General features: G+C 35.9%; 1 protein-coding gene across 2 annotated transcripts in view; it reads left to right on the plus strand.

Annotated features, from left to right (window-relative positions):
• The window catches only part of LOC111045445, a 97917-nt gene that overhangs the window by 61472 nt on the left and 9115 nt on the right, over positions 1–27330 (plus strand). For both annotated transcript variants that reach the window (XM_039424703.1, XM_039424704.1), the window contains 9 exons: positions 1995–2128; positions 4707–4841; positions 8452–8715; positions 12125–12498; positions 14223–14499; positions 16780–17143; positions 18550–18806; positions 20323–20559; positions 26165–26405. In XM_039424703.1, the coding sequence (XP_039280637.1) occupies positions 1995–2128; positions 4707–4841; positions 8452–8715; positions 12125–12498; positions 14223–14499; positions 16780–17143; positions 18550–18806; positions 20323–20559; positions 26165–26405 (2283 nt within the window). The remainder of the gene's footprint in view (positions 1–1994; positions 2129–4706; positions 4842–8451; positions 8716–12124; positions 12499–14222; positions 14500–16779; positions 17144–18549; positions 18807–20322; positions 20560–26164; positions 26406–27330) is intronic.

The following is a 27330-nucleotide window of genomic DNA, read 5'->3' on the forward strand; positions in this document are numbered from 1 at the left end:
CTATGAATTTAGTTTTATCATAAACATGTAAGCATACATTAGTCAATAGTTTTTCCATTTACATATTTGTTTTATTATCTTTCACATTTGTTTTCTTGGTTCTTATTTTGTACTAAAAAGTAAATTTTATTATCATGGCGATTCTGTTGCTTAAGCCGCCATTTTGTCACACCGTTGAGGGGGAGGAGACTGTCTAGCTAGGCCAATGGCAGGCGTTCATGCCCTCGACCAATAGCAGTACTCGCCTACTAGTATAAATTCTGCTGCTCTTGTATTTAGTTTTAGTTTTCAGAGATTGACAATGGTGTAATAACCGAAACCGGTCTTTCTAATTATCAATAAATCAGTGGTTTTTTGACAATTTCTTAGTCTTTTTCATTCAATATGAATAATTACCACAATATCAACTTCTCAACTACACAAAAAATTGAGAGGATATGTAATAAGATATCATCTGGGGTATTTGTCCTGCGGCAGCTTGCTAGGCTGAATGATAAAAAACTACTGTTAACTGCTTACCATGGACTTATACTATCTCATATTAGGTATGCTATTTTAGTATGGGGTAATTCATCTCAACAAAATATGGACAGAGTGTTTAAGATTCAAAAGAAGGCACTCAGATGTATAGAGAAAGTGAATAGGTTAGACTCTTGTAGGCCTTTATTTAAAAAGCTTGGTCTATTAACTGTGCCATCTTTGTATGTATATGAAGTTGTAATGCATGTGAAAACGAGTGGTGTGATCCAGAATTCAGATGTTCATGAGTATAATACGCGAAACAGAGCAGATTATCATATAATGGGTCACAATAGTAGGTTATTTGAACAAAAACCAGATTATATTGGTAGGAAATTCTATAACAAGCTACCTCAAATCTTGAAAAGTAATGATGATTTGAAGATTTTCAAAAAACAGATGAAAAAATATTTAGTTGATAGAGCTTTTTATAGTGTACAAGAATTCCTTTCAAACCTAAACTAGGTTGAACTACTTAGTGTTAGAATTATTATGTAATAACATGACTTGTCTTATACTCCATGACTGGAGTCTTTAGGACGTAATCTAAAAAAAAAAAAAAACATCTGCCACTTCTTCAGTTATTCTCAACCCTCAAAGTGTTTGTGCTGTTGACTTGTGCAGTGTGCATTTGTATTCGCTGTACTCTGAAGCCGTCAATGGGCCTTACGACTGTCATACTTCAGCCGGGACCGACAGTTTGAGAAAATAATACAACAAATTTTAGAATATAACACATACACATTCAATATTTATATACACATATACGCTTTCAATGTGTGTGATCAAACCTTTAAGTTACCGTATTTAAAATTACCCTAGTGTCAAAATAAAATGATTAGAAAGTAAATTAGTTTTCGCCACACTGCACAGAAAGCAGCTGTTTTCCAGTCCCTACGTAGATCTGAAAGACCTTGTTTGCAGACGACGTCAGAAAAGGGTTTCTTTTCCGGTCTAGGCCAGAAAGTTGTCTCTTTCCAGCCGCTCATGGAAGTAGTTAATAAGTCATCCGCTAGATCGGGCGAGTGTCCACTTTCATCATCAGCTGAAGTCGCCATGATTTCAGTTCCAGTTTCGAATCAAACTAATTCGCTTCGCAACCAGTTTTATTCAATTATTTATTGTTGATTAGTGCATTCCGAATTTTCAAAAATGCTTGAAGATGACTGTGGTATTCCAAGTGAAATTTTAAAAGAATCTGAAATCCTGACTGCAAATCTTCTACCACTAAAATCAAGAGATAGGTACGATAGCTTAACGAGTATTCTATATTTTGTATTCTTTATTTATTTTGTCAGCAATACCTGTAGTGTGGCGAAAAATATCGTTCGCACCACGGGCAAAAATGTTTTTCCATCTCTCAATCTTTTCTAGTCCTCGGCCTACGGCCTCGGACTTGAAAACCGATTTCGAGCTGGAAAAATCTCATTTTCTGCTCTAGGTGCGAAATATACTATTTGATGTTTTGGTTTCAGCGGAAAACAAGACGACGCGCGGTGGTGGCGCGGGAAGCGGCGGTGTAGCTGGAGGCGGTAGCGGAGGCGGAGGGGCGGTAAAGCGGTTGCGGCCTCTCAAAAAGAACTACGCGTCTCCTGAGTGCGGAGCCAAGGTAACATCCACGGCTATTCTGTCAATCTTATCCTGCATGTTATGCAGTGATTGCTGATCAATCAATTTCAATTTAATTATTGAAACAAATTAATTATTCTTACTTACTTTTCTTGTTCGAAATAATTATAAAACTGCATTAAGGGAGCAACGATCCCGCAGTATATGACACGTCAAAGTTTCTGTCACTCTAATCCTGAATGTTATGCAGTGATTGTTGATCAATCAATTTCAATTTAATTATTGAAAAAAATTATTTATTCTTACTTACTTTCCTTGTTCGTTATAATTATTAAACTGCATTAAGGTAGCAACGATCCCGCAGTATATGACACGTCAAAGTTTAATCTAATATCTACCATCCTTCATATTAATTTCAACACAACATATTTCACATAACACACATTAATCAACAAGGAAGTCTGCTAACCTGTAAGTGCAATACAATAAAGAATTCCCTGAGTGTTTTTTTGAACTCCTTCAAGCCATCAATTTCTCGTATGTGAGATGGGATTGAATTAGATATTTTCATTCCCATATTCAATCTGTAACTGGAAATTTATGCAAAGGTAAAAGCGCAACCAAACATAGCTCTCACCATATGAACCTGTGGCGTAATTGGTAGCACGCGTCACTGATGAATTGATGGTTACGGGTTCGAGACCAATCAGTCTTTTTTCGCTGAGAATTTTCAACTCTGATGAATGATTCAATGATTTTATTTGAGCCAAAGTACATCAATCAGTACATAAGCCATGTTACATACAAAATTCATTATAAATAATATACAATATGCAGAATACAATGTCACAGTTTTAAAAGGTCCAGTGTCTAATTGTCTTTTTGTAATGACTATTTTCACGACTTGATTACTCTGTTGCATATCCATAATTTTTCACTGTTAAAATTAAACTTGAATTTTAAAAAAACACTTTTGAAGTGAAAATGCACTTACTTTGGTAGTGACGATCGTTTCGACCTGTTGTTGATCATCATCAGACTGTGAGAATTTACTCAGATGACAAGTTTATGTTTGGTAAGGGATGAAGGTCCTTACCAAAGGGATGAAGACCTTCATCCCTTACCACACATAGCCTTGTCATCTGAGTAAATTCCCACAGTCTGATGATGACCAACAACAGGTCGAAACGATCGTCACTACCAAAGTAAGTGCATTCTCACTTCAAAAGTGTTTTTTTTTTTAATTCAAGTTTGACTATTTTCACCATGTCTAATGTCTATTATCATAGCCACTTCTAATAGAGGTGGCTATGCTGTTTTCATTATAATATGTCCACTTCTATTACAAATATAATATCATATATTATGTCTAATTCAATGTATGTTACCCAAGTAATAAAGTATTAGCTATCAAATTTCAAGATTATTCACATAATTTTGACAAAATACTGTAATGAATAATTAATCTATTTTTCATTTTTCCTGGACATTTGGAGATTGTATTTTACAACACAAAACTTTCTTCAGAGCCAAGCACATTCATTTATTTATTTTTTATCTGTCGTTGCGCTCAGGTTTTAACCTTTTCAGGGACCTTCCGTATTAAATATTAATACTATTTTACTTTCAACTCATTTCGTTAATTGTCAATTGTATTTATATAATAGACATACATGTATGCATATTGTTCTGAAGGAAGAATAAACTACAGTATTGATTGATTGTTTTACGAAGGCAACTCCCCACACGTAATTGAAGCCTATTTGATGATTATAGGATGAATGATGATACAGTAAAAACGTTTCTATTTGTGATGATTTCATGAATGGATCAATAGAGAGATGATGTATAGCTGAAATGAGACTCGAGAATGAGTAGCTGATATAAAATGAGAGAGAAATGAAACCTGATACCTGTTGAATCTATATTGAGAACCTACTTGCTATTTACTATTGTCTTGTCAAAATTATTATTTGTTATGTTATAAAATTAATTCTTTTATGTTATAAAATTTATTCTTTTATGTTATAAAACTAATATTAAACGAAAATCCCAATTAAAAGCTGCAAATCACCCCGAAGACTTCTGCTACTGCAAATATTGACAACAGGGTAATCAGCTAGATGGAAATTCGATGAGCGCTACTATACAAAAATTATTTGTCAACCCGGGAATCGAACCCAGTACCTCCTAATTGCCGGTCAGGAATGCTTACCCTAACATCAAACTGGCAATCTCTGAATAGCAGTGCTCATTTTATACAAAGCCATAGCGGCCAGCCAGTCTACAGATGGAAATAAATTGGAAGTTGCATTTGTTCAAATGCTAATTAATGAATAATTATTATTAAACGAAAATCCCAATTAAATGCTGTAAATCACCCCGAAGACTTCTGCTACTGCAAATATTGACAACAGGGTAAACAGCTAGATGGAAATTCGATGAGCGCTACTATACAAAAATTATTCATATTTATATGAAATTATTCATATAATACTAATTATTTATACTCCATTAACAGATTTAGATAACCTACTTTTACTTAATTCTTAGGCAAATTATTTTGTTTCATAAGAAAATTTGTCATCTATAAATTGTTTTGAATTTGTTGTATGTAGGTTGTGGCGACCAATCCGGAGGCGAGCAGCGTGTGGGCGGTGCTATCGTCGTCACGTGACGAGTATCTGCTCAACTCCTGCTCCAATAAGATTTGGTTTGTCGTCGAGCTGTGCGAGGCCATTCAGCCAGAAAAGGTTAGTCAGTTCTACGGTGAGGTCAACGTTATAATGGCATTCGACCACTATTGGGGTTACTATCCTTGTCTTTCATCCATCGTTGTATCATATTTGTATCATCTTCCTATAGTGAGGTCCACGTTATAAAGAAGTATTTGTGAAACATTGGTGTTGCTATCCTTGTCTATCATTCGACAAAACAGATAACGCTTTCCTATTCTATACCTCCGCAACTTAAGGTTTGAAGCAGTTTTGGGCAAATGCCTGTTGTTTTTACCTAGATTGTATTTGCATAATTATGAATAAATAAATAAATGAATGAACTTTGCCAATTTGCTGATTTTGTTGATTTGTAATGAGTCAAGTATTGAATGTTAAAAATATTTGATCACACTTGGATTGCTAATACAAAATATATTGTATATGTTTGTAGCCAATATGTCAAGGTCTATAAATACAGGTCATGACACTCGTGTTTCTCATGGAGCGGCCATTTTATGGGGTCTTTATGGCGGTACATTTGAAATTCCAATCCAATTCAATTTGCTCATAACAATATTATGCATTTTAAAAACAATATTCTAGTTCAGATAATATGTGAATTCAGGTTTTCAATTTTTCAATAATGAAATTTCAATAATATATGCTTCAATTATCCATTTATTATTAAAAATTTTTCTTATTTTTGTAACTTAAGGATTATGATTCATAAGGCATTGGGACAAGACAGAAATATGCGAGGCCAACTTCAAAAAGAGTTTTAAGTTTCTGATCAATTAAATCTAAAAATTAACAATTCAGTTCCTAGTTGGAATCTAAATATTATTATTCTGTCGGAAAAATGTATCTTACAATTCAAAGCCAAGCAAATATCCCTTGAAAAATTAACACATCATGTTGTTCAATCTATAATGATAACAGCTGCTAAATTTGGAAATTGTTGAACTAGAACCCCATAAAATGGCGATTTTGCAATGCATCACGGGATTGTGTCATGACCTGTATTTAATAGACCTTATATAACAATGTCGCGCCAGGTGGCTATCCAGGGATGGAACTACTATTCAATACTGAGCGCATGCGCTAACGTGGGTGCTTGTGTTTCCCAGTGTCAAGTGCCAAAGTAGTGGACAATATTGTCATAGCCACCTCTAATACAAGGCCGCGGCCTACGATATTGCAACGTAGCAGCGTAGGCCTAGAATCTAATACATAATTGGTGAAAAAGATCAGCTGGTATTTAAAAAAAAAAATTCCACCAATCATGTATTAGATTCTAGGCCTACGCTGCGACGTTGCAATATCGAAAGCCGGGGCCTCGTATTAGAGGTGGTGGCTATGATATTGTCTGATAGTGAATGACCTGCTTAGGTCAATCGTAGCAATTTTCAAGGATATGCAAGCATTCTGTCTATGCAAGGATATGCTACGATTTACCTTCTTATGGAATATTTTTCTGGGGTAGTTCATGTGTAACTTGTACGGTAGTGCCGGTTGCACAAGAGCCGGTTAAATTTTAATCGTGATTAATTCCACGAGAACCAATCAGAGAAGCCTTCTTATCAAAAAGGCCTTCTCTGATTGGTTCTCGTGAAATTTATCACGGTTAAAAGTTAACCGGCTACTGTGCAACTGGGTCTTGCTCTGTTGATGTTTTCAGGATTCAAAAATGGGCTATTAGGGTAATGGTTGGGGAGTCACTAAGGAATAGCTGTAGACCCCATTTCAAAAGTTTTTTAATTCTTCCTTTACCTAGTGTCTATATTCTCGAGGCCCTTTGTTTTGTTAAAAAAAAACCAATGTTATTTTACTCGAGGTGGTGATGTTCATTCTCATAATACCAGTAATAAACACTTGTTGAGAGATGAGATGCATCGCTCCACTTTCTAAAAGAGAGTCGTCTGAAGCTCTGGCATATCCAATTATACTGGGTGATTCCAAAACGACTTTACAACTTTGAAAATTCATATAAATCTTATTAAACGAGGTACAGAGCTGGTTTTGGTGTTGTTTTAAAGGAAAACACTCCAAGTTTTGACTCGCGTAGTCCGCTATTGCCTGGTCGCGCCGCACAAGTGCTAGCAGCAGTTACGTCAAAGATGGCTGCCTTCACTGGACCCGAGCGTGCTAGCTGTGTTTTTGGTTTGAAGAATTGAAGTGTGCGACAACAGTTCAGCGTAATTTTTGTACCAATTACACTACAGATCCACCTAGTAGGCCTACAATTTATGAGTGGCATAGATGTTTTATAGTAACAGGGGGTTCAGTAAAACATACAAAATACAAGATTTTCTTAATGACCGCGTTCCAAATCAGTGGATTGGCCGTAATGCGCCGATTACGTGGCTTTTCGTTCCCCAGACCTAGCACAGCTGGATTTCTGGAGTTTTTCTTGTGGGGTCTCATAAAAGATTTGGTGTAAGTACCTCCTTTGCTAGTCACTCTACCTGAACTTGAGCAAGGATTTGCGCTGCTGTTGAGCAAGTTACACCTGAAATGCTTGTGCCAGTCTGGGAAGAATTCGACTATCGATGGGATGTCTGCAGGATAACCAACGGAAGTCACATAGAACATCTTGAGTTTAGGGTGAAAAAACTTGAAGTGTTTTTCTTTAAAACAACATCAAAACGAGCTCTGTAACTTGTTTAATAAGATTTATATGATAAGATAAGATAAGATTCTTTATTTCGCAACCAATTTACAACAACAGTACAGCGCACAAAACTAAAAAAAAGATAGCAAATAAGAATAATAAAACAATACTTAAGACAACTTTTTAACTGAATAAATATGAAATTTGCTGATAATACTAATTGTATAATTAATGTTATAAAATACTGCATGCAAAGACCTTGATGACAAGGTCACGTTCGCATTGCAGGAGCATCACTGAACAGAACTAAAGGACAGTCAAAACAAGCAAAACTTAACTTAATAAATAATAATGACGATAGATAAAATATATTAAAGTTGAGAAAAGAAATACAATAAAAGATAATAAGAACTAAAAAATACAAAAAAAATCTATCCTGAATATAATTCAAAGAACAAAGGTACTGATAAAAATCGAGGTAGTCAGGCCAAGTTAACCAATAGTTTAAATATAACAATAATATAAACAGATTAAAGCAAAGGCAAATGAATTAGGCTTACATCATTTAGCCATTTGATTAAATTAAGCAAATTGAGGATCTTCAATGAATGAATGATTATCTCAATTGATAATTGATAAATTATATGAATTTTCAAAGTCCTTTTTGAATCACTCTGTATAATATTTTACATGATTTCAAAAAGAATATGAATGAACGCGAGTTTAGATCTAAATTAAAAGTCGATTTCTCCAAGAGCGCTTTCTACACGGAAGGAAGAGTACATTGATCATTACTCTACATGTTTTCTTGTCCTGTGTCTTGTTTTTGTTACTGAGGGCGGCTGTGTCCATTTTGTTCGAGCATTCAGATTTTTTGACAAGTTCCAGATCCCCCTTTATAGGTGGGCGGTGGATGCTATTTAATCTATCTTTTCGAGTCAGCTGTATAATCTTATTTGTTCAGCTAGAACTAATCACTGGTTGCTAGTCACTAGTTTCTGGTATTTATTCAATCTATTTTTCATTTGTCTGCAGATAGAGCTGGCCAACTTCGAGCTGTTCTCGTCGATTCTGCGCGAGTTCTCAGTGTCGGTGAGCCTGCGTCACCCGTCGCGCGACTGGTCGCAGGCGGGCGCGTTCGAGGCGCGCGAGGTGCGCACCATACAGAGCTTTGCGCTTGCGCCCCAGCCGCAGGCCACCTTCGTCAAGTACATCCGGGTCGAGTTCCACTCGCACTACGGCAGTGAGCACTACTGCCCTGTCTCCCTCTTCAGGGTCTATGGCACCAGTGAGTTCGAGGTAACACTTCACATAAATGTTCATTCACTAGCAGGTAACCCGTGCTCCGCAAGGGTATATTTTGAAACACTTTTTGCTATTAGAAAAAACGACTAGCAGTCAGTTATTTTACAATAAATGAATTATTCACTAACTTTGACAACGAGATCTTTCGGCAGGTTCGCCATCTTCTTGGTTGTACTCGTAGACAAGTAGAAGGATAGAATGGCAATTTTCAGTGTGCTGTTGGTGTCTATTGGATTAGTGTCTGTTGGTGCTGTTGGTGTCTATTGGGTTTGTTGTGGCTGAGAAGGTAATCAAAAAGGATGTGGGATTTAAAGTTGGTTTGTTCGTTTAATATACATTGTCTATTGCTTTTAAATTGGGTGTATATTTCAAACTGTTCTATTGTGTCCAATTCTGGTCCTTCGTTTTTTATGTGTATGATTTGTAGATCAGTATTTATGTTTGTGTGTTTGTGATTTTCTTGAATTAGGTGGTCGGCAAATGTAGATTCTGTTTTTGTTTTTAGTCCCTGGATATGTTCCTTGTATCTTTGATTGAAAGAATGGCCAGTCTGTCCGATATAGAATTTATCACATTCAGAGCATTTTAGCTTGTATACTCCTGGGAGTTTGAGTTTTTTGTTGTCTTGAATCTTTTCTCTTTTATTGATTTGCTTGTAGATTTTATTTTTTGTTCTAAATGCCACTTTATACCCAGATTTTCTAAACATACTTCCTATTCTGTTGGACTTGATTACCTTCTCAGCCACAACAAACCCAATAGACACCAACAGACACTAATCCAATAGACACCAACAGCACACTGAAAATTGCCATTCTATCCTTCTACTTGTCTATGAGTACAACCAAGAAGATGGCGAACCTGCCAAAAGATCTAGTTGTCAAAGTGTGTGAATAATTCATTCATTGTAAAATAACTGACTGCTAGTCGTTTTTTCTAATAGCAAAACGTGATTTAATAATAAGCAGTTCGTGATGGAAAACAACATTGAAGTATTTTAAAACCTTACAAACTGAAAACTTGCCCGAGTGTAATCTTGAAGAGTTTGAAATAGGCCTAGAACCAATACCTACTATTACTTCAGGCTCCACAACTAATTAATGACGTCATAACATGTAGATTGATTCTTCCTACATCATAGTAGTTTCTACTAGCTTATCAATGTAACTTTTGTTACTGTATCGATTTTTCATTAGATGAAATACTATCTAAATTTCAGATTAAATACATTTGTATTTTATTAAATAGAAATTTTATTGAAATAAAAACACTTTATTCCACAAATGCAATAATTTATCCATACTTTCAGCTTGATAGACATAGGCCTACTCAATTCAGTGATGAAAGTTATTGATAAATTCATCTCAACCAAAAATACTCAATAACAGCCTGTATCAGAATCGAAGGAGAGGTAAATCAAAGATAAACCAAATAAGATTTAACTCTTTTTTAAGAAAGAGGCTCCCACAAACTTGATCACAAAAAATCTTTGGTACAAAGAAACCCATCAGGTGAATGTTTTTCAGTTAGGTAAAACCTTTAATATTATGATGTTATGGACAGTTCCAACACTTTGCATTTACTTTTTAATTTATTAGTTCAAAAGTTCTTTCACACACTTTATTTACACTGTTATTCCACATTCTAATTGCACTGTTATTTCACATTTTATTTACACTGTTCTTTAAATTTTCCACTCACACTTTATTTACACTGTTCTTCTACACTTCATGTAAACCGTTGTTTTGTAGAATTTAAGTTATTTCTACTTATCGCTTGTCGTATCCATTTTCGTTTCAAAGTTTCATTCTTTCAAAAAAGAAATTTTAAAAAAGAAAAAGTTTCTACGGAAACTTTTGGAGTCTTGTTACAATTCCCGCGACAATTAGGTACACAACAGTATCCCATGATTTAAAACACAAAATTCATTATTACTTTTCACAAGCAAATATTAGAAGAATGATAAACAAACCATATTCATTGAAATGGAAGACCGTGAAAATTGAATTTGTCATTCCAATTTTGTTGATTACCATATCAGATGTGATAACAAGCATCAGCGCTCTTATTTAGCTTGCTTACCACCAGTAGATCATCGATCTACATGTGATGACGTCATAGTATATTAGAGATCAGTTGTGGGGCCTGAAGTAATACTAGAACTATCCTCGGTTAATTATTAAGAATCTGTATGCAAAATTTCAAGTTAATCAGTTGATTAGTGATGATGCATCAGCCATAATTATCCTATTTCGTACGCGTATGAGCCAGTTCTTTCCTTTATTATAGTAAAGATAAGTTCTTCAACTTGATGCTAACCTAACAAAGTGACAGATCTCAAATCTTGTTTAGAATCCTTCCTCAACTTAATGCCAACCTGACAAAATTGGACTGGTTATTAATTTAGTTGCCAATTTTAACCGAAGAGGTAGTCTCTCTAGATTATAGTTCTATATTAACATGAATGGTATGAATTCAGTCCCTTCAATGAAATTTGAACATTAATTCTGAAAAATCTAGAAGGAAGATTGAATTTGGGCTTCGAGGTGCACGAGATTGATATTTTTATAATCTACGTGAAAAATTTGGAGATTTATATCATTCCCGTTTTTCCGGTAGTTGACATGTTGACAATCCACAAGTTGACATGTTTTGATGCGAACAATCACAACCCTACTCTCTCTTATTATATCGATTGAACGAGCGCTAGCGAAATCTTACTTTTGACTCAAGGCCAAAGTCGTTGTCCGTCTGTGGGTTCATTTGTAGTTTTTACAATAACTTTTATTGATCAATCAGCTTCAAATTTTGAACACATACATTCCGGGTCCTATCACAATCGGCGGAGGACCACTAGGCTACACTACTACCCATTCAAAAACATCGATCATTTCTGAAAATGTATGTTTCCGTAAGCAACAGAGGCTCTTTTGTATCTTCTCAAAAGCAACTCGTTGCATCCGAAAAGATAAACAAGCAACTTTAATGTATCTTACCATAAGCAACAGATGCTCTTTTGTATCTTCTCTAAAGCAACGTGTTGCTTCCGAAAAGATACACAAGGAGCTTCAATTTATCTTTCCATTAGCAACAGATGCTCTTTTGTATCTTCTCTAAAGCAATGTGTTGCATCCAAAAAGATACACAAGAAGCTTTTTGGAGTTACGTCCTTTTAGCACATCAGCTGACATTCGTTCAACATTCTTATATTGCTGCTCGTTGCAGCACACAAACCTCTCGTTTTGCTGGCAACGCCTATAATGTTATTATGAGAAAAATATAATTATTTCATGTGTGTGTTCAAAGTATTTTAATAGTGCTTTCGTTTTGGGAAGTGTACGATATTTTACGGCAAACAATGAATTTAATTTTAGAGAAATAATATGTATTATCTATTTTCCAGGTGCTAGACACAGTGGACGAAGCCCACGGCGGTCCGGCGCCGGCGGCCGCCGAGGAGCTGGACGAGGAGGAGGATGATGAGGAGGACTTGGCGGGTGGCGCCGGTGGGGTCGGGGCGGGTGGCGGCCGCGAGGGGGGCATCGACAAGCCCCGCAACCTGTTCAGTAGCGCGCGTGACGCCGTACTGAGCATAGTCAAGCGCGCCGCTCAGGTTTTGGTGGTGAAGGGTGAGGGGGAAAAGGGTGTCGTGGTTGGGGATGGCAAGGAGGGGAAGGTGGCGGTGGTGGTGGAAGGTGACAGCGCCGGAGGGGAACAGTGTGTGACGCCCGCCTACATTATTGTCTGCGATAATTGCAGTGATGCACTCTACAATAGGTCAGTGCAATTCATGGTCCATGTATTATTTTTTCTTGAAATTTCAGGTTATTACACAGTCTAATATAAGGTTAGTTTCTCACGCATAATATTGTGATACAATTATTTTCTAAAATAACCTTCAAACTATAAATTTGGATGGATTTATCCAAATAATCTAGGTATCACATGAAACCTATTAAGCTATTCATCTACTCCAAACAATAACTGATATGTGTTTGTGTCTATATTCAGTTGAGTCTATAACTTTAATTTAAATCCTACCCTTGTGGAGGGTTTAAAAAAGCACTATTTCAAAACCTGGCTAGTTTTTATAGATCCTTGACTCGGAAAGAGGCGAGAATCTAATGTAAGTCCTTCACTTAGAAAGCGAAAGTCTAAGTGAAGTCGAAAGTCCAGAGTCTAATGATCTCTCTGAACTCCAGAGTTAAGTGAAGTCTTCGACTACCTTAACGCCCTGGCTCGGAAAGCCAATTTTCTGACTCCAGGTTTTTAACAAGCCTAACAAGCCTCATGATTATGTTGATAAATTATGTGACAACTTTTTTAATATTTGCCACATGAATATAAGGAGCATGAATCTAAACTTTGATGATTTTGCTTACATTATACAAAACTGTGAAACCAAATTTGATATAATTGTCCTGAGCAAAACCTGGGTTGTTGATAATAACCTTTTCAATTATAATTTAAATGATTATTCGGTTCAAAGCGTTCCGGGCAACTTGAATAAATGTGATGGAATTTGCGTGTTTAGTAAAAATATCTTGAAAATTGAATATATAAACTATGACATATTGGAATCAAATTCTCTAATACTTGATGTCATACAGAAATCAAATATCAGATTAACTATTGTCGCTATATTTCTGTAACCTTCTTCTAATCTAACTATTTTCCTGAATAGTTTGAATGAGTGCATTGATTACCTAAACAAAACTAACAGTCCGAACATAATAATAACTGGCGATATCAACATTGATTTAAACCGAAACACCAACGTAACAAACGAATATTTTAATTTACTTTCTTCAAATGGTTTCAAATCTTTTATAAACAAGCCCACGCGTGAGTCAAACGGTTCCCAATCATGTATAGACCACTTTTTCTTTAAAAATAGTTCTTTTTCCAGTGATACAACAATTGGCTCGGTAATAAAAACAAGTGTAACTGATCACTATTTAACTTGCATGAATTTGGGCTTGTATGAAAATGTAAAAATGACACAACAAACAACAGAAAACAAGGAATTTTTACACTATAATAATCTAATGAAGAATTTAAAAAATTGCAATTGGTCGGATTTGGATGCATTGGTTGACTCGAGTATTGATGACGCGATCGATTACTTCATGAACAGATTAAATACAGAGATAAAAAAGGAAACTTATGTGAAACTAGTACCCCACAAACTGAAACCTCTCAAGCTCTCGTTTGTTATATCTATTTATTTATTTATAATGTTGTTTATTATGATTTTAATCCAGTTTATGCTTTACTGCGGAAACTGCCCTAAATGTAGTAAAATGTTGTATTCAACAAATTAGTTCGTACTGTATTTTTTATAGGTGCTCTTGCTTTTTGATTTTGTTCAGTTTTATGTAGAAACAGATTCAAATCAAAAAGCAAGAAAAACATAATAAAAGAAAATACATAATTTTATAATCAAAAGTATAAAATAATAAAATAAAAATTAAAGATTGACTTGTGATTTGTGTTTGCAGTGTACACCATGACCTAAGCTGCCACTGGCCCAGACTGGAACATGTTGTCGGAGCCAAAGGTGCCCCAACATGGGGCGCACAGGCCGTGGCTCGCAGCCAGGTGTGCAAGGCTCGGGGCCTGGACCTGGTAGGTGGGCAAGCAGGGGGCGCGCCCTTCCCCATGCCAGCGCGCACCTCTGCTGCGCAGGCCCCCACCACCAGTCACTACATGCAGGTCATGCTGCCCGATCACACACTTATTGCGCTCTGCAATGTGCTCGCTGTCAACAGAAAACAGGTAACTAAAATATAATATAATTCATTTCCACAAAATTCACCTACTTTACTTTATGTTGCTCCACAGTCCATGATGGACTTTGGCCTCCTCAACATGTCGCCTCCACGTCTCTCTATCTTGTGATCTCCGCCGCCAGTTTGTCACTGCCAGCACACGCAGATCACCCATCACGTCACCAACCCATCTTCTCCTTGGCCTTCCTCTTCTCCTCGTCCCAATCACTATATCATCCATCATTCTAACCGGTCCTTTTTCTTCAGCCATTCTCACTACATGATCCAGCCATTCGATTCTTCATGCTTTTATGGTGCGTATAATATTTTCTTCCCCGATTATTTCATCTATTTCACAATTAAATATGCCTCTCCTTATACCTTCGTCACATATTGGACCCCAAATTAGCACAAAACATGAAATATAAACAAAATAAACAAACATCTTGTGCAAGTGTGAGAAATAACTTATACCATATAGAAATACTATAGAGCTATTGGTTTCTTATATTCTTGATGAACGTTTTGTTTTTGTATATGTTTTGTTTTTGAAGAACTAATGAAGAATTGTGAATTTGAAGAAATCATAGCATTGCAAGATCCCTGTATTTACAGTCCGGGTCCTTTAGCTTTGCCTATCGGCGGATGGCCACTAGACTACAATACTACCCGTTCAAAAACATCGAACATTTTTGGAAATGTATCTTTCCATAAGCAACAGATGCCCTTTTGTATCTTCTCAAGAGAAGATACAAAAATGATTTCCAAAAATGATCGATGTTTTTGAACGGGTAGTATTGTAGTCTAGTGGCCATCCGCCGATAGGCAAAGCTAAAGGACCCGGACTGTAAATACAGGGATCTTGCAATGCTATGATTTCTTCAAATTCACATTTTTGGAAATTTATCTTTCCATAAGCAACAGATGCCCTTTTGTATCTTCTCAAAAGTAAAGTGTTGCATCCGGAAAGATACACATGGAGCTTCAATGTATGTTTCCATAAGCAACAGATGCTCTTCTGTATCTTCTCAAAAGCAAAGTTTTGCAACCGAAATGATACACATGGAGCTTCAATGTATGTTTCCATAAGCAACAGATGTTCTTTTGTATCTTCTCAAAAGCAACGTGTTGCATCCAAAAAAATAACCTACACAAGGAGCTTTTTGGAGTTATGTCCTTTTAGCACAACACAGCCTATCAGCTGATATTCGTTCAACATGCTCTTTCCATTATTCATCTATTTATTGACTATTGATTATTCACCCATGATGCTTTATTTATTTATTTATCTACAAAGGCAACTCCCAACACGGATTTTAAGCCCAGGTGATGATGAGGGGATAAATGGTTCAATGATTCAATGATTTTATTCAAGCCAAAGTACATCAGTACATAAGCCAGGTCACATACAACATTCATTATAAATAAAATACAATATCAGAATACAATGTCAGCTTTTAAAAAGTCCAGTGTCTAATTGTCTTTTTATGATGACTATTTTCACTATGTCCAACATATATTAATAATTAATATAATAAGAAATATAATATGTCCACTTCTATTACCAATATAATATCATAAAATATTATGTTTAATTTAATGAATGTTACAAAGTAATAAAGTATTAGCTATCAAATACCATCAACAAACAAGTAAAGTACATCCCATAGAATAGCAGTAGAATGATAGAATGCCATAGAATGATAATACAGTAGAAACGTTTCTATCTGTGATGATTTCATGAATGGATCAATAGAGCGATGACGAATTATTTATATTTTTTTTCATGTGTAATTTGGCATCACCAGCAAAAGGAATTAAGCCTTGCCCGCTGGTGAGAGTTGCAATCAGTTAGTTATGCTTGAATAAATTTGTTACATTGGTTGTTCTCTGATTTTATACAATAATAGAGGAAAAACAATAATCTACGCTTCAAAATATGTTTTAAAGAATTAGATAATGCTTTCAAATAATATAACCACAAATTATACCTTTTGTAGGTTTACATTTTTATGACACTTATGATATTCCACTGGAAATGGAAACTAGCTATAATTGCAATGTTCATTTGAACATCTTTGCGAACCAGTTATTAAAAATTAGATAGTCCTTTAAAATAATATTTTGTTTTGATTTGTTTATTGGTGCAGTTGTCACTCATATTCATGTAAATAATGTTTTTGTAAGCATTGAAAATACTGTTTTGATTTGAAATAACTACATATTTCAACATGATGTTTGATGTCAACATTTTACTGATAATTAGAATTGTTTACGAAATTGACAGGTTGTCCTAAACATCACGTATGACCTTGTCAAAGAAGCAGAGGAGACCCGGTTGGGAGGGGATCCAGGGGGGATGCCAGGGGCGGTTGACTCGAGTGGAGCGGCGACAACCGCCCCAACGAGCAGCCCCGCTTCGGCCGCCACCTGCACCCCCAACTCGACAGGAGTCACGCAGGATCAGCAAGGATCGAAGGATGCGCAGATCAAGCCGACCCGGACGCTGGCGGGTGGAGGGGACGACTCACTGTCGCAGTCGGATGCGGCCGATGTCGGCAGTGCGACCGGCGACGGTGTGGTCGTCAATGCGACCGGCGTCGCGGACACGCTGGTCGTCGCTACCGCTGCCGTCAAGACTGTCTCTGAAGGTCGGTTGGGGTTTGAGTTTCACGTTATTTAGATAGTGGAAATGATAGGAGTACAATGATGCCGATACTCTTTTACCACCGCCATCTGTATTCAATTTATTGATTCTTTATTGATTCATGCAATAAGTACATCATCAAAATGATAGGGAGAAAAAATAAGGTAACCTTGTGCCATTCCTCTCCCAAATTTAGATAAGGTAACACATAATCCGAAATAGGTTAATTCTTGTAGTTGTTCACTTCAAATTTTTTTCAAAAGAGTCCTTTATTATTTTCACAAAGTAGATTTTTGAATTTGAATCTGATTTGATTCATTTCATCAGAAACATAAAAATGATAGAAATTTGTGACAGTTGGACAAAAACAATAATTATTATTGTAAGTAGCTATATCAACTATCTTATTCTTATATGGCTAAAGGTGAGGACTCCTGGCATAAGTGAAACACTTGTTTGCCTAAAGGAGTAGGAACTTATTGATTATTGACATAAACAATCATAATAAATAATAATAAAATAGTTGAACATGAATGATAAACATGCATTCTACTCAGTCGTTTTAAATTGTTGTGTCATCACAGCGAAACGCTTCGAGCCAATTTTTTTGAGGTTAGGTTTTTGTATCTCCAATTTTTGTTTATTTTTTCTTCGCTGCTCTATTTGAGGTTGAATTATTTTTGTATTATTACTATTTGTAATTTTCCAGCGGTTCATTTATTGTTATTGGTTGTTTATTTCATTTCGTATTAAATTACCAGTAAAATCGAGGACATACTTTTTGAGTGACTCTTATCTTTGTTTCAATAGTACCGTATGTTTGCCATCTCTCTTTCTTTCTCTTTTCATTTTTTCTCTTCTCCTTCTTTCTTTTACCCTTATTCCACTTATTCATCATCTTCTTTTATTAAATATTATATTAGATAAATTCTTATTTCATCTTTTGTAAGTTCTTAATGACTATTGAATTTGTATTAGCAACTCTCACCTGCGCACAGGATTTTCCTTGCAGGTGATTGGTTTCTTTTATTTTTGCTGAAAGTTTTTTTTTGTATATTTATTGTTGTTGAAGAACCAATAAAGAATTTTTGATTTTTGAATTTTTTGATTGATTTCATGTTAGGAGCCTCTCGCTGATGACAAAACACATGCATGTTTTCCTCGAGACAGGCCTTATGAGGAGTGCACTTGATATTTTTATTTTTTGTTTATGCTTTGTTCAATTGTAAAATGAAGTGAATGAAGATAATTTGATTTGATGTTTATCATGCATGTACATGGATGTTCTACCGTGATTGGCCAGCCTTAGAGACCCTCATCATGAAACTGTTGTATAAACATGTACAACTGTGCTCCCGTATTGTTGTAAATAAACTGCATTAGTAAAATACAAATATGTATTTTGTTTAGATCAAGGGGTGGCAGCGAGCGGCGACAGTGGGGGCGGCAATGCCGGCTCAGCCGAGGAGAGCATGCTCGAGTATGGAGAGGTTGGAGGCGGCAGTCTAGGAGAGGTCGGGGGCGGCACCCTGGACTCGCTCTTCTCCGAACTGGATGAGGTGGATGATGCCGCCCCCGCGCCCGCACCCGTCCCCACCCCGACCGCCCCCAAGCAGCAGACACAGCAGCGCGAGTCTGTCTTCCTCAGGCTGGCAAAACGTATCAAGGTATGTGCTCTACAACCGGTGCATCACCAACATGCGCATTCCACTTTTCATCAGCTGATTCAATTCAATTCAATTTATAATTGCATCCTTATCATCCGATGATCAGACAGAGGATGAGTCAAAAAAGAGCAACCCTGGAAAGGTTGACGAACTTATACATTTTGTAAAATATTTTGGTAAATAAAAAATGTTGAATTTTCAAAATCAAAATAATTCATTTGCCAATCATAAAAATAACAATAATAATTTTGAAAAGGTTTTCAACACATATCACAATCACAATGATAAAATACTGATACTATCCTCATTACGAGGGTATAGTGAGGTCCACGTTATAATGGCAGTGGAGAAAGATAGGAGAACTACGTTGCCGAACCTGTATTGTCAATGCCTTCTATAGATGTTATCTAATAAAGGTTTATTGATGTAATATTAACTGTTCATTCTCGTTTACAATAATCAATTATATTTTATTAAGCAAGAAATTATATTTTTGAATACTTTAATACTGAATTTTTATAATTAAGATGAAATATTCTGTCAATTAAAAATTAATTCTACATTGCTAAAAGACCATGTGGCCACAGAGCAAAGTGAGAAAGAGATAGCGCTATCCGCTTTGTTGAATGCTAGACAAGGATAACAATACCATTTCTAACCAAACACTGTAATTATATCGTGGACCTCACTATATGAAATCACACCTACAGACTTGAGCGCCACGTACCGCGCATTTCACTTTTCATCAGCTGATACGATCCTTATTATACTTGTATTTGTACAGTTACAGTAAGATACAGTTATATACTAGACATAGCATCGGCTGATGAAAAGATGAAATGCGTGTGTTCGTGCATTGTGTATACATCGGCGTGCAGTTAAAAAAGGAATATTCCTGCCAAATCTCATCGAATTCTATCAACGCGTTTGGCCGTAAATGCGTTACATACATACAGACAGACAAAAGAAAATCAGAGTTAAAACATAGACCTCACTGCGTTCGGTTAATTATTCATAATCAATCAGCTGACAAGTGGATTATTCAATGTATGCATTACATAGATGTCTGGAGAACCCATGTCTATTTCTGTACGGTCTATGGTTTCAATATTTTGCTTTGCAGTCATGGTATTATTATGTGTGCCCATCAGTATCAATATTCTCACATTTGAAAAAACAACTAATTTAATTGATTAAAAATAATCAAATAAACTAAATAATGCTGAAGAAATTAGAATATTTTTGATTGAAAAATAATAATTTTCAAATATTTCAGAAGTATTTCCATCAAATGGAAAGATTATCACGGAACTGGATGAATTATCATATTGAATACAAATTCAAACGTGAACTGAGTTTGTTAACATTTCAAACAGGTGACATCAGATACTTGTGGATGAGAAAACTGCGTGAGGTCTACTGTTGACAGAACTACTAGTTATAATGTATTATGTCATGTATATTTTTGAATACGACAGTGAAAACGATTTCAATTTGAACGTATGTGGCTTGTCAGGCGCTGGAGCGTAACATGTCGCTGAGCGGGCAGTACCTGGAGGAGATGTCACGGCGCTACAAGCGGCAGGTGGAGGAGATGCAGCGGCAGCTGGTGCAGGTGACAGAGCAGCTGAGGAGTGGGGGCGAGCGGGCCGAGCGCAGTCAACAGCTGATCGATCAGCTGACTGGGCAGGTGGCCAAGGTCACTGCCGCGCTTGAGACGCTCGTCGACGAACGCAACACATGGGCTATCAAGGTCAGTCCACCACTCCCACAAATCAAACTCCTTTCTAGAGGTCTACCTAACCAATGTAATTCACTTGTCTCCGAATTGATTGGAGACGCCATTTTGAAAGATAGTGCAGGATGACCACGAGAAACATTTACATTTTAGAAATTCAATTTCAATTTATTTATTGTCAATTTAGAATATTTAAGACATATTACAAACTCTTTATAATATGACATATCATTAAAAATATAATTAAATAAACATAATTATCCATATATATACTTGAATAAAATATAAAATCTATGCATCACCAGCAAAAAGAAACTCTTTGTCCGCTGGTGAGAGTTGCAAAACAGTAAAATAAAAACATGAGATTTCGAAATAATGGAGAAAATTTAGGTTCAAATCTAATTATACTAAAGCTAAAAAAGACAAAAAATTACGAAAAATTCTCGGCTGATTGTCTCAGAAAACCCACCTCGAAATCAGTTAGAAATCAGGCTATGGGAAAACCTCCAAATCACGAAAATTTTACCCCCCTGGTACCCCTAGTTTAACTAATAATTACAGTAGAAACTTTAGAACAGCAGAAAAATCAACAAATATTGTGCCGAGAAAACACTATAAAATAAAAGTAAAGGGAATGAAATTATATTAAAATTCTATATTTAATGTAAAAATATTATCTTTTAATCCACTCTTTCTCGCTCTTTTTACTAATTTTGAAATCCAAATCAAAAGGTATTTCGTTGATCAGTTTACTGCTTGTGTAAATTAGCTGCTTTCTAATTAATGAAAGTCTTGAAGAATAAACTCGATATTTCTCTGTTAAGGTGCGTACAGATTTACGCGCCGCGAACATGAGCAATTCACTTTCAATCAGCTGATGCCAAGCTTTTTATAATTGTATCTTACCGTTTCTGTAAAAATACAGATATAATCAGCTGATTAATAGTGAATTCTCATGTTCGCGGCGCGTATATCTGTAAGCACCTTAACACCCGGTCTGAAATGATAAAGTGTTCTTGATCAGCTTTGGAAAGATATATTTATTTATTGAAATAAAAAACAATATCAATTTTCCAAGATACTAGAGTGAAATAGAGTGAAATAAGATAATAGAGTGAATTTAGATAATAGATTCAAGATAATAGAGTGAAATTATTCAACTAGAGTGAAATAGCTGTGAGTATATGCCATTTACTTCATGTAGAGGAAATTACGTCAGGAAGGTGACGTCCTTCTTCCATGAGGAAATTTTCTAGTCTATCCAAGAAGCTCTTCCACACTCAGCCATCAACAGTCTAGCAGCCATCAATAATTTTCTTGATAGCCGAAATCTTCTCCTGAATCCCAAAAAATCGGAAAATCGGTAGTGGTCCCGTTCTCAACAAACCAGAGCACAAATGATTCATGTCCAGATATAAAATTTCAAAGTAAAAGTTTAGGGCAAAAGAATACCACAAAATTCCTGGGATTAGTGATAGAATACCTGTCATGGAACAATCACGTCTGTCATGTGGTTAAAACAATATCCCCAGGCCTGTATGCTCTTAGGCGAATGTCCAATGTGTGCGGTCTCAACGCTTTAGTAGCCATTTGATACATTCGAATATAGCTTACGGTCTATGTATCTACGGCAGCACTTCCAAGAGAAATCTCGATAAAATACCAATTCAACAAAAAAGAGCACTAAGAATTATTATGAAAATCAAAAGGAATGACTCTGTTTCCCCCGGTTAGGCATATTAACAATTTAAGGGCAATATATTAATGATGTTATAATGTACTATAGAAAATCTACTGATTTTGAACTAAGAAATAGTAAATCACATTGTCATAACACACGATCAGGAAGAATTTTTCAAAGACATAACTTTGAAATCTTTAAAAAGAGGACAACTTATATGGGTGATAGATACTTTAGAATGCTGCCAGTAATTTGAAGTCTATAGAACATAAAGGATGTTTTAAGGCTCATCTGAAGGACTATCTGGTGGGAAGAATCTCTTTGTACTCCTTTCAGGAATTTATTCAGGAGTAATTTTATGCGATTTCGACATTGACTGTATTTTTGTGATGTTTTGTTCTTTTAATTTTCTCTGTTTAATGTGAAAACATGTGTATGTGACAATATTCAATGTACTTGTACATTTGATGAATAAATATGATTGTTTGATTGATTGACTCGTTCTAGTGTGTCCTCAGTACGTAACGCCGCTTTCAAGTCATCTAAAGTACGGGGTCATGTCGATAAAATTGCTCTTTCAAATGTCCCCACAAATAAAAATCACTGTAGATTACTTGAAAGCGGCTATACGTACTGAGGACACACTGGAACGAGTGTGGGAGAGCTTCCTGAACAGAATAGAAAGGTCGAGAAATGTTGTAAGAATTGAGCATCACCGAACAAGATTTTATAAGCTGAGTACCAAGCACATGAGTAGGAAGGTTTATAATTCGTTACCAACCCAATTAAAGGAAGCGCAGTCACTTGGCCTATTCAAAAAGAGGATTAAGAACTGGCTTATTTATGAATGTCCATATAGCTGGCAAGCTAAAGTAAGATAGAGCTAAGTTTTCTTTTGAGAATTGTTGTCTGTATATAAGGGCTTTGTATTTTCTTCTTTCTTTCTTTTTGTTAATGTTGAAAGAATAACGAATTTTGTTGCTTCCTCTTACAGGAATATACAGGGTGATTATTAATTATGGTAAAATAATTTAATACGTGATAGTAGAGGTAAAAATAAGAAAAAAATTCTTATAAACATATATCCATAAACGCTTCATTAGCGAGCTATACAGGGTGAAAGATTTCGCCTGGAATTCAGTTCCTCTTGTGAAATACACCGATGCTGAATTGTTTGGGGACTAGTTGTTGAAAAATTTATACTGGATTCATATGGAAAAATATCTGAAAAATTGAATAAAACTAGTCTGGAAGCTGTAGTGTGAGTAGTTTTTGGGAAAAAAGTTGAAATATGCAAAAAATCTTAGTAGGAAAACACAGACTTCTACGTTTGATGCCCAATAACTTTCTTTAATGACCAGTGAACATATAATTTTTCGCAATACAAATTGCAGAGAATATAATTCTGAAAAGGATTATGTAAGCTGTGTGAACTGGATTAAAATAAAAGTAGAATAAAATGTATTCTTATGTAGTACATTACACCACAAAAATTTGCTGTTTTATTGGGCATCAAACTTGGAAGTCTGTGTTTTTCTACTTAGATTTTTTTGCATATTTCAACTTTTTTCTCAAAAACTACTCACACTACAGCTTCCAGACTAGTTTTATTCAATTTTCCCATATGAATCAAGCATACGTTTTTCAAAAACTAGTCCCCAAACAATTCAGCATCGGTGTATTTCACAAGAGGAACTGAATTCCGGGCGAAATCGTTCACTCTGTATAGCTCGCTAATGAAGCGTTTATGGATATATGTTTATAAGAACTTTTTTTTTTATTTTTACCTCTTCTATCACATATTAATTTTTTTTATCATAATTAAGAATCATCCTGTATAATAAGAATGTTGAATGTTGTATATAGTCCAGTCAAGGAAAGGTTATAGAGGGAAAAGTTGAGAAGACAATTTTTGACCCCGCAGTTCTGTTTAGGGTAGTAAGGAGGTAAACATATCAAAAGTCCCCACCGCTACCCACTGTGCAAAGGGGGTGGGGGTGGTTTGAGGGACCATTTTTTGGTTTCTCGCATATAACTCGATAACTATGTATCTTACGGAAATAACTGTTCCACGTAAAATTAAAGTTTACATAATTTCCTACAATATTCATCCCCCAACTTGTTCTATATTATTTCCTATGGTTTTCGAGATATCCGCTCTTGAAGGTGTGACATTTTTTAAAAAACACGTTTGCTTGCTATTTGATGTTTTTTTTTTTGTTCTTATATCTTTTTAAAAATCGATGGGAAAAATCCATACTGGTTATCAGCTTTTAGAACATTAGGCTAGGCGCACACCAGTCAAGACAAGACATGATCAGACACGTTTAGTCACAATACTTCACATAGCTGCTTGTGATGCAACTCACACTGATTAGTCATTGCAATTAGACATTTCTTCATAAGTATTGTGACTAAACGTGACTAGTCTCGTCTTGACTAACCTGTGTACACCCAGCCTTAAATTCTTTTCAATTTGATGTATAATTTTACACTTTTACGTATCTCCCTACGACTGTTGCAGCAACTTTAGTGTTGAGTGTGAAATCTCCAGTTTTGCAACAATAGACCAATTGACAAAGGAATTTTGAAAAAAGGTGAGGACTTTTGATATGTTAACCTCCTTACTACCCTACACAGAACTGCATGGTGAAAAATTGTCTTCCAAACTTTTCACTCTATACCGTTTTTTTTGAGCATTCATTGCCTGGACTTAGGGCCGGTTTCCGAGCTCGCGATCTATAAGTTCTGGACTTACAGAGCCCAGGACTTAGATAAGCTCTCGGGTCTAAATTGACTTTCTGAGTCACGGTTTTATGTTCTAAACTTCGGGGTCTATCAAGTTCTCGACTTATTCAAGTCCAGGACTTTAACGTAGTAAACATTAGGGAAATTCACAATATTTTGCTGTTGTATTGTTGGCATTATAGCAAAACGAAAACAGCTGATTGCAGCGGGATAATTCAAATGCTCTCCAAACTATTTTGTAACAATTATTTTGTGAAAATACGTTTCGATTTGTTCTATGGTGTAGCCTAGGTCTATAAATTCAAAGCAAAACCTAACCTTTTGAAACATGAATAAAAAAATAGACATTTCATCTTACGTTATGCTATTTTTATCATTGATCCTTGTCATTTATTTTGGAATAAAAAGTGGAATAATAATTTATTATTGTTACATTATAATTAATAATATGTTGAATATGGCATCGATTAATAATATTCACATTGGGAGATGAAATTTCAAGGCAATCCTTGTATTATTTTTCTTGAACATTTTTAGGTTATGTCACAGTCGTAAAATGAGGTTAGTTTTTTACGCATAATATTATGAAGAGCTTTATTCCAAAATAAACTTGCAAACTATAAATTATGAATTTAGATGGACTAATTCAAATAATTCAGGTATTCCATGACATTTATTTGGCTATTCATCTACTCCAAAACAATAACTGAATTGTGTTTGCTCGGTTAAGTCTAGAACTTGAATTCAAACTCTACCCCAGTCGTAGGCTTAAAATCACGCTGTTTCAAGTCCTGGACTTGACTATTTCTGATAAATCCTCGACTCGGAAAGAGGCGAGAATCTAATTCAAGTCCTGAACTTAGCCCTTCACTCAGAAAGCGAAATTATAAACTCCAGAGTCTATTCAAGTCCTCGACTACGTTAACGTTCTGACTCGGAAAGCCAATTTTCTGACTCCAGAGTTTAAAGCCAGTTAAAGTCTAGAACTTAGCTAAATCCGGAGCTCGGAAAGCGGCCCTAATAGTTATTAATTATTAATACATATTGTTTGCATTACGATTATATATTGAACTGTACGTCAATTGTCAATGATATTTTATAATAATCAATGACATGAAGTATGAATGAATAAAGAAAAATAACGTGAATTTCACTGTGAACCAAATGATAATTGACATATGTTTTCGGTAGCACGGAGCTGTGATAGTAGTCGAGGTGGTTGTGTTTGCCGTGATCCTGCTGGTGTGTCGATGGCTGCCGGAGGCGGCGGAGGGGCGGAGCAGGGGGCTGGTGTGGCGGGGCAGTGGGGGCGGCAGAAGCGGAGGCGGACTTGCGAGGCGGAGCTCGGTGGACGGCAGTTGTCCGCGGCCGTATCCGCCCAATCCACGCCTTAGAAAGCGACGTCCCAGCGAGGAGGCGCTGAGGATATCTGGTGAGTTCAATACAACATCACTTTCGAATTTTTTATTTATTAGTCATAGAAGATACCAATATCATAGAAAAAATATAGCACTTCTTATAATACCTACCCATCAACTACGCTCTCAGAACAGACGAGAACTCCTGGATGATATCATAGAAAAATATAGCATAAGAAGGTATCCCATAAACCATGGTTTGTATAATTCATTCAAAGTCTGGAGGTGTTGTGTATCAAGTTCAGATGATACTGTATCATATATTGTGTTGATACGGTATGTGTGGTGGTACTGTACCATAGATAAAAGATAGCATATACTCGTAAAATATATTCCATGGTTTGTAAAATTCATTCAAAGTTTGAAAGTGTTGTACCAAATTATGGTGTTTTGTATCAATTTGAGATGATACTGTATTATATTGTGTAGATACGGTATCATGTGTGGTGATACGGTATCTTGTTTGGGATATCCCATGGTCCGGGTTCTTTAGCTTTGCCTATCGGCGGAGGGCCACTACACTACAATACTACCCGTTCAAAAACATCGACCATTTTTGAAAATGTATCTTTCCATAACAACAACAGATGCTCTTTTGTATCATCTCAAAAGCAACATGTTGCATCCGAAGAGATACACAAGGAGCTCTAATGTATCTTTCCATAAGCAGCAGATGCTCTTTTGTATCTTCTCAAAAGCAACGCGTTGCATCCGAAAATATACACAAGGAGCTTTTTGGTGTGTTAGAACAACACAGCCTATCAGCTGACATTCGTTCAACATGCTCTTTCCTTTGTTGGTGATACGTTGCTACTCTCTCATTCATGAAGAATCTGTGTGTAGGGAGCTTCCTCCATCTAGGGATCTAGGGTCTCTGAAGCCTGATGTTTTGCAAAGCCGAGAATTTTACCCCGCGAACCTTACCTTGCCTATATGCCG

This window comes from Nilaparvata lugens, chromosome 3 (genome assembly GCF_014356525.2).
Source record: "Nilaparvata lugens isolate BPH chromosome 3, ASM1435652v1, whole genome shotgun sequence".
Classification (NCBI taxonomy): Eukaryota; Metazoa; Arthropoda; class Insecta; order Hemiptera; family Delphacidae; genus Nilaparvata; species Nilaparvata lugens.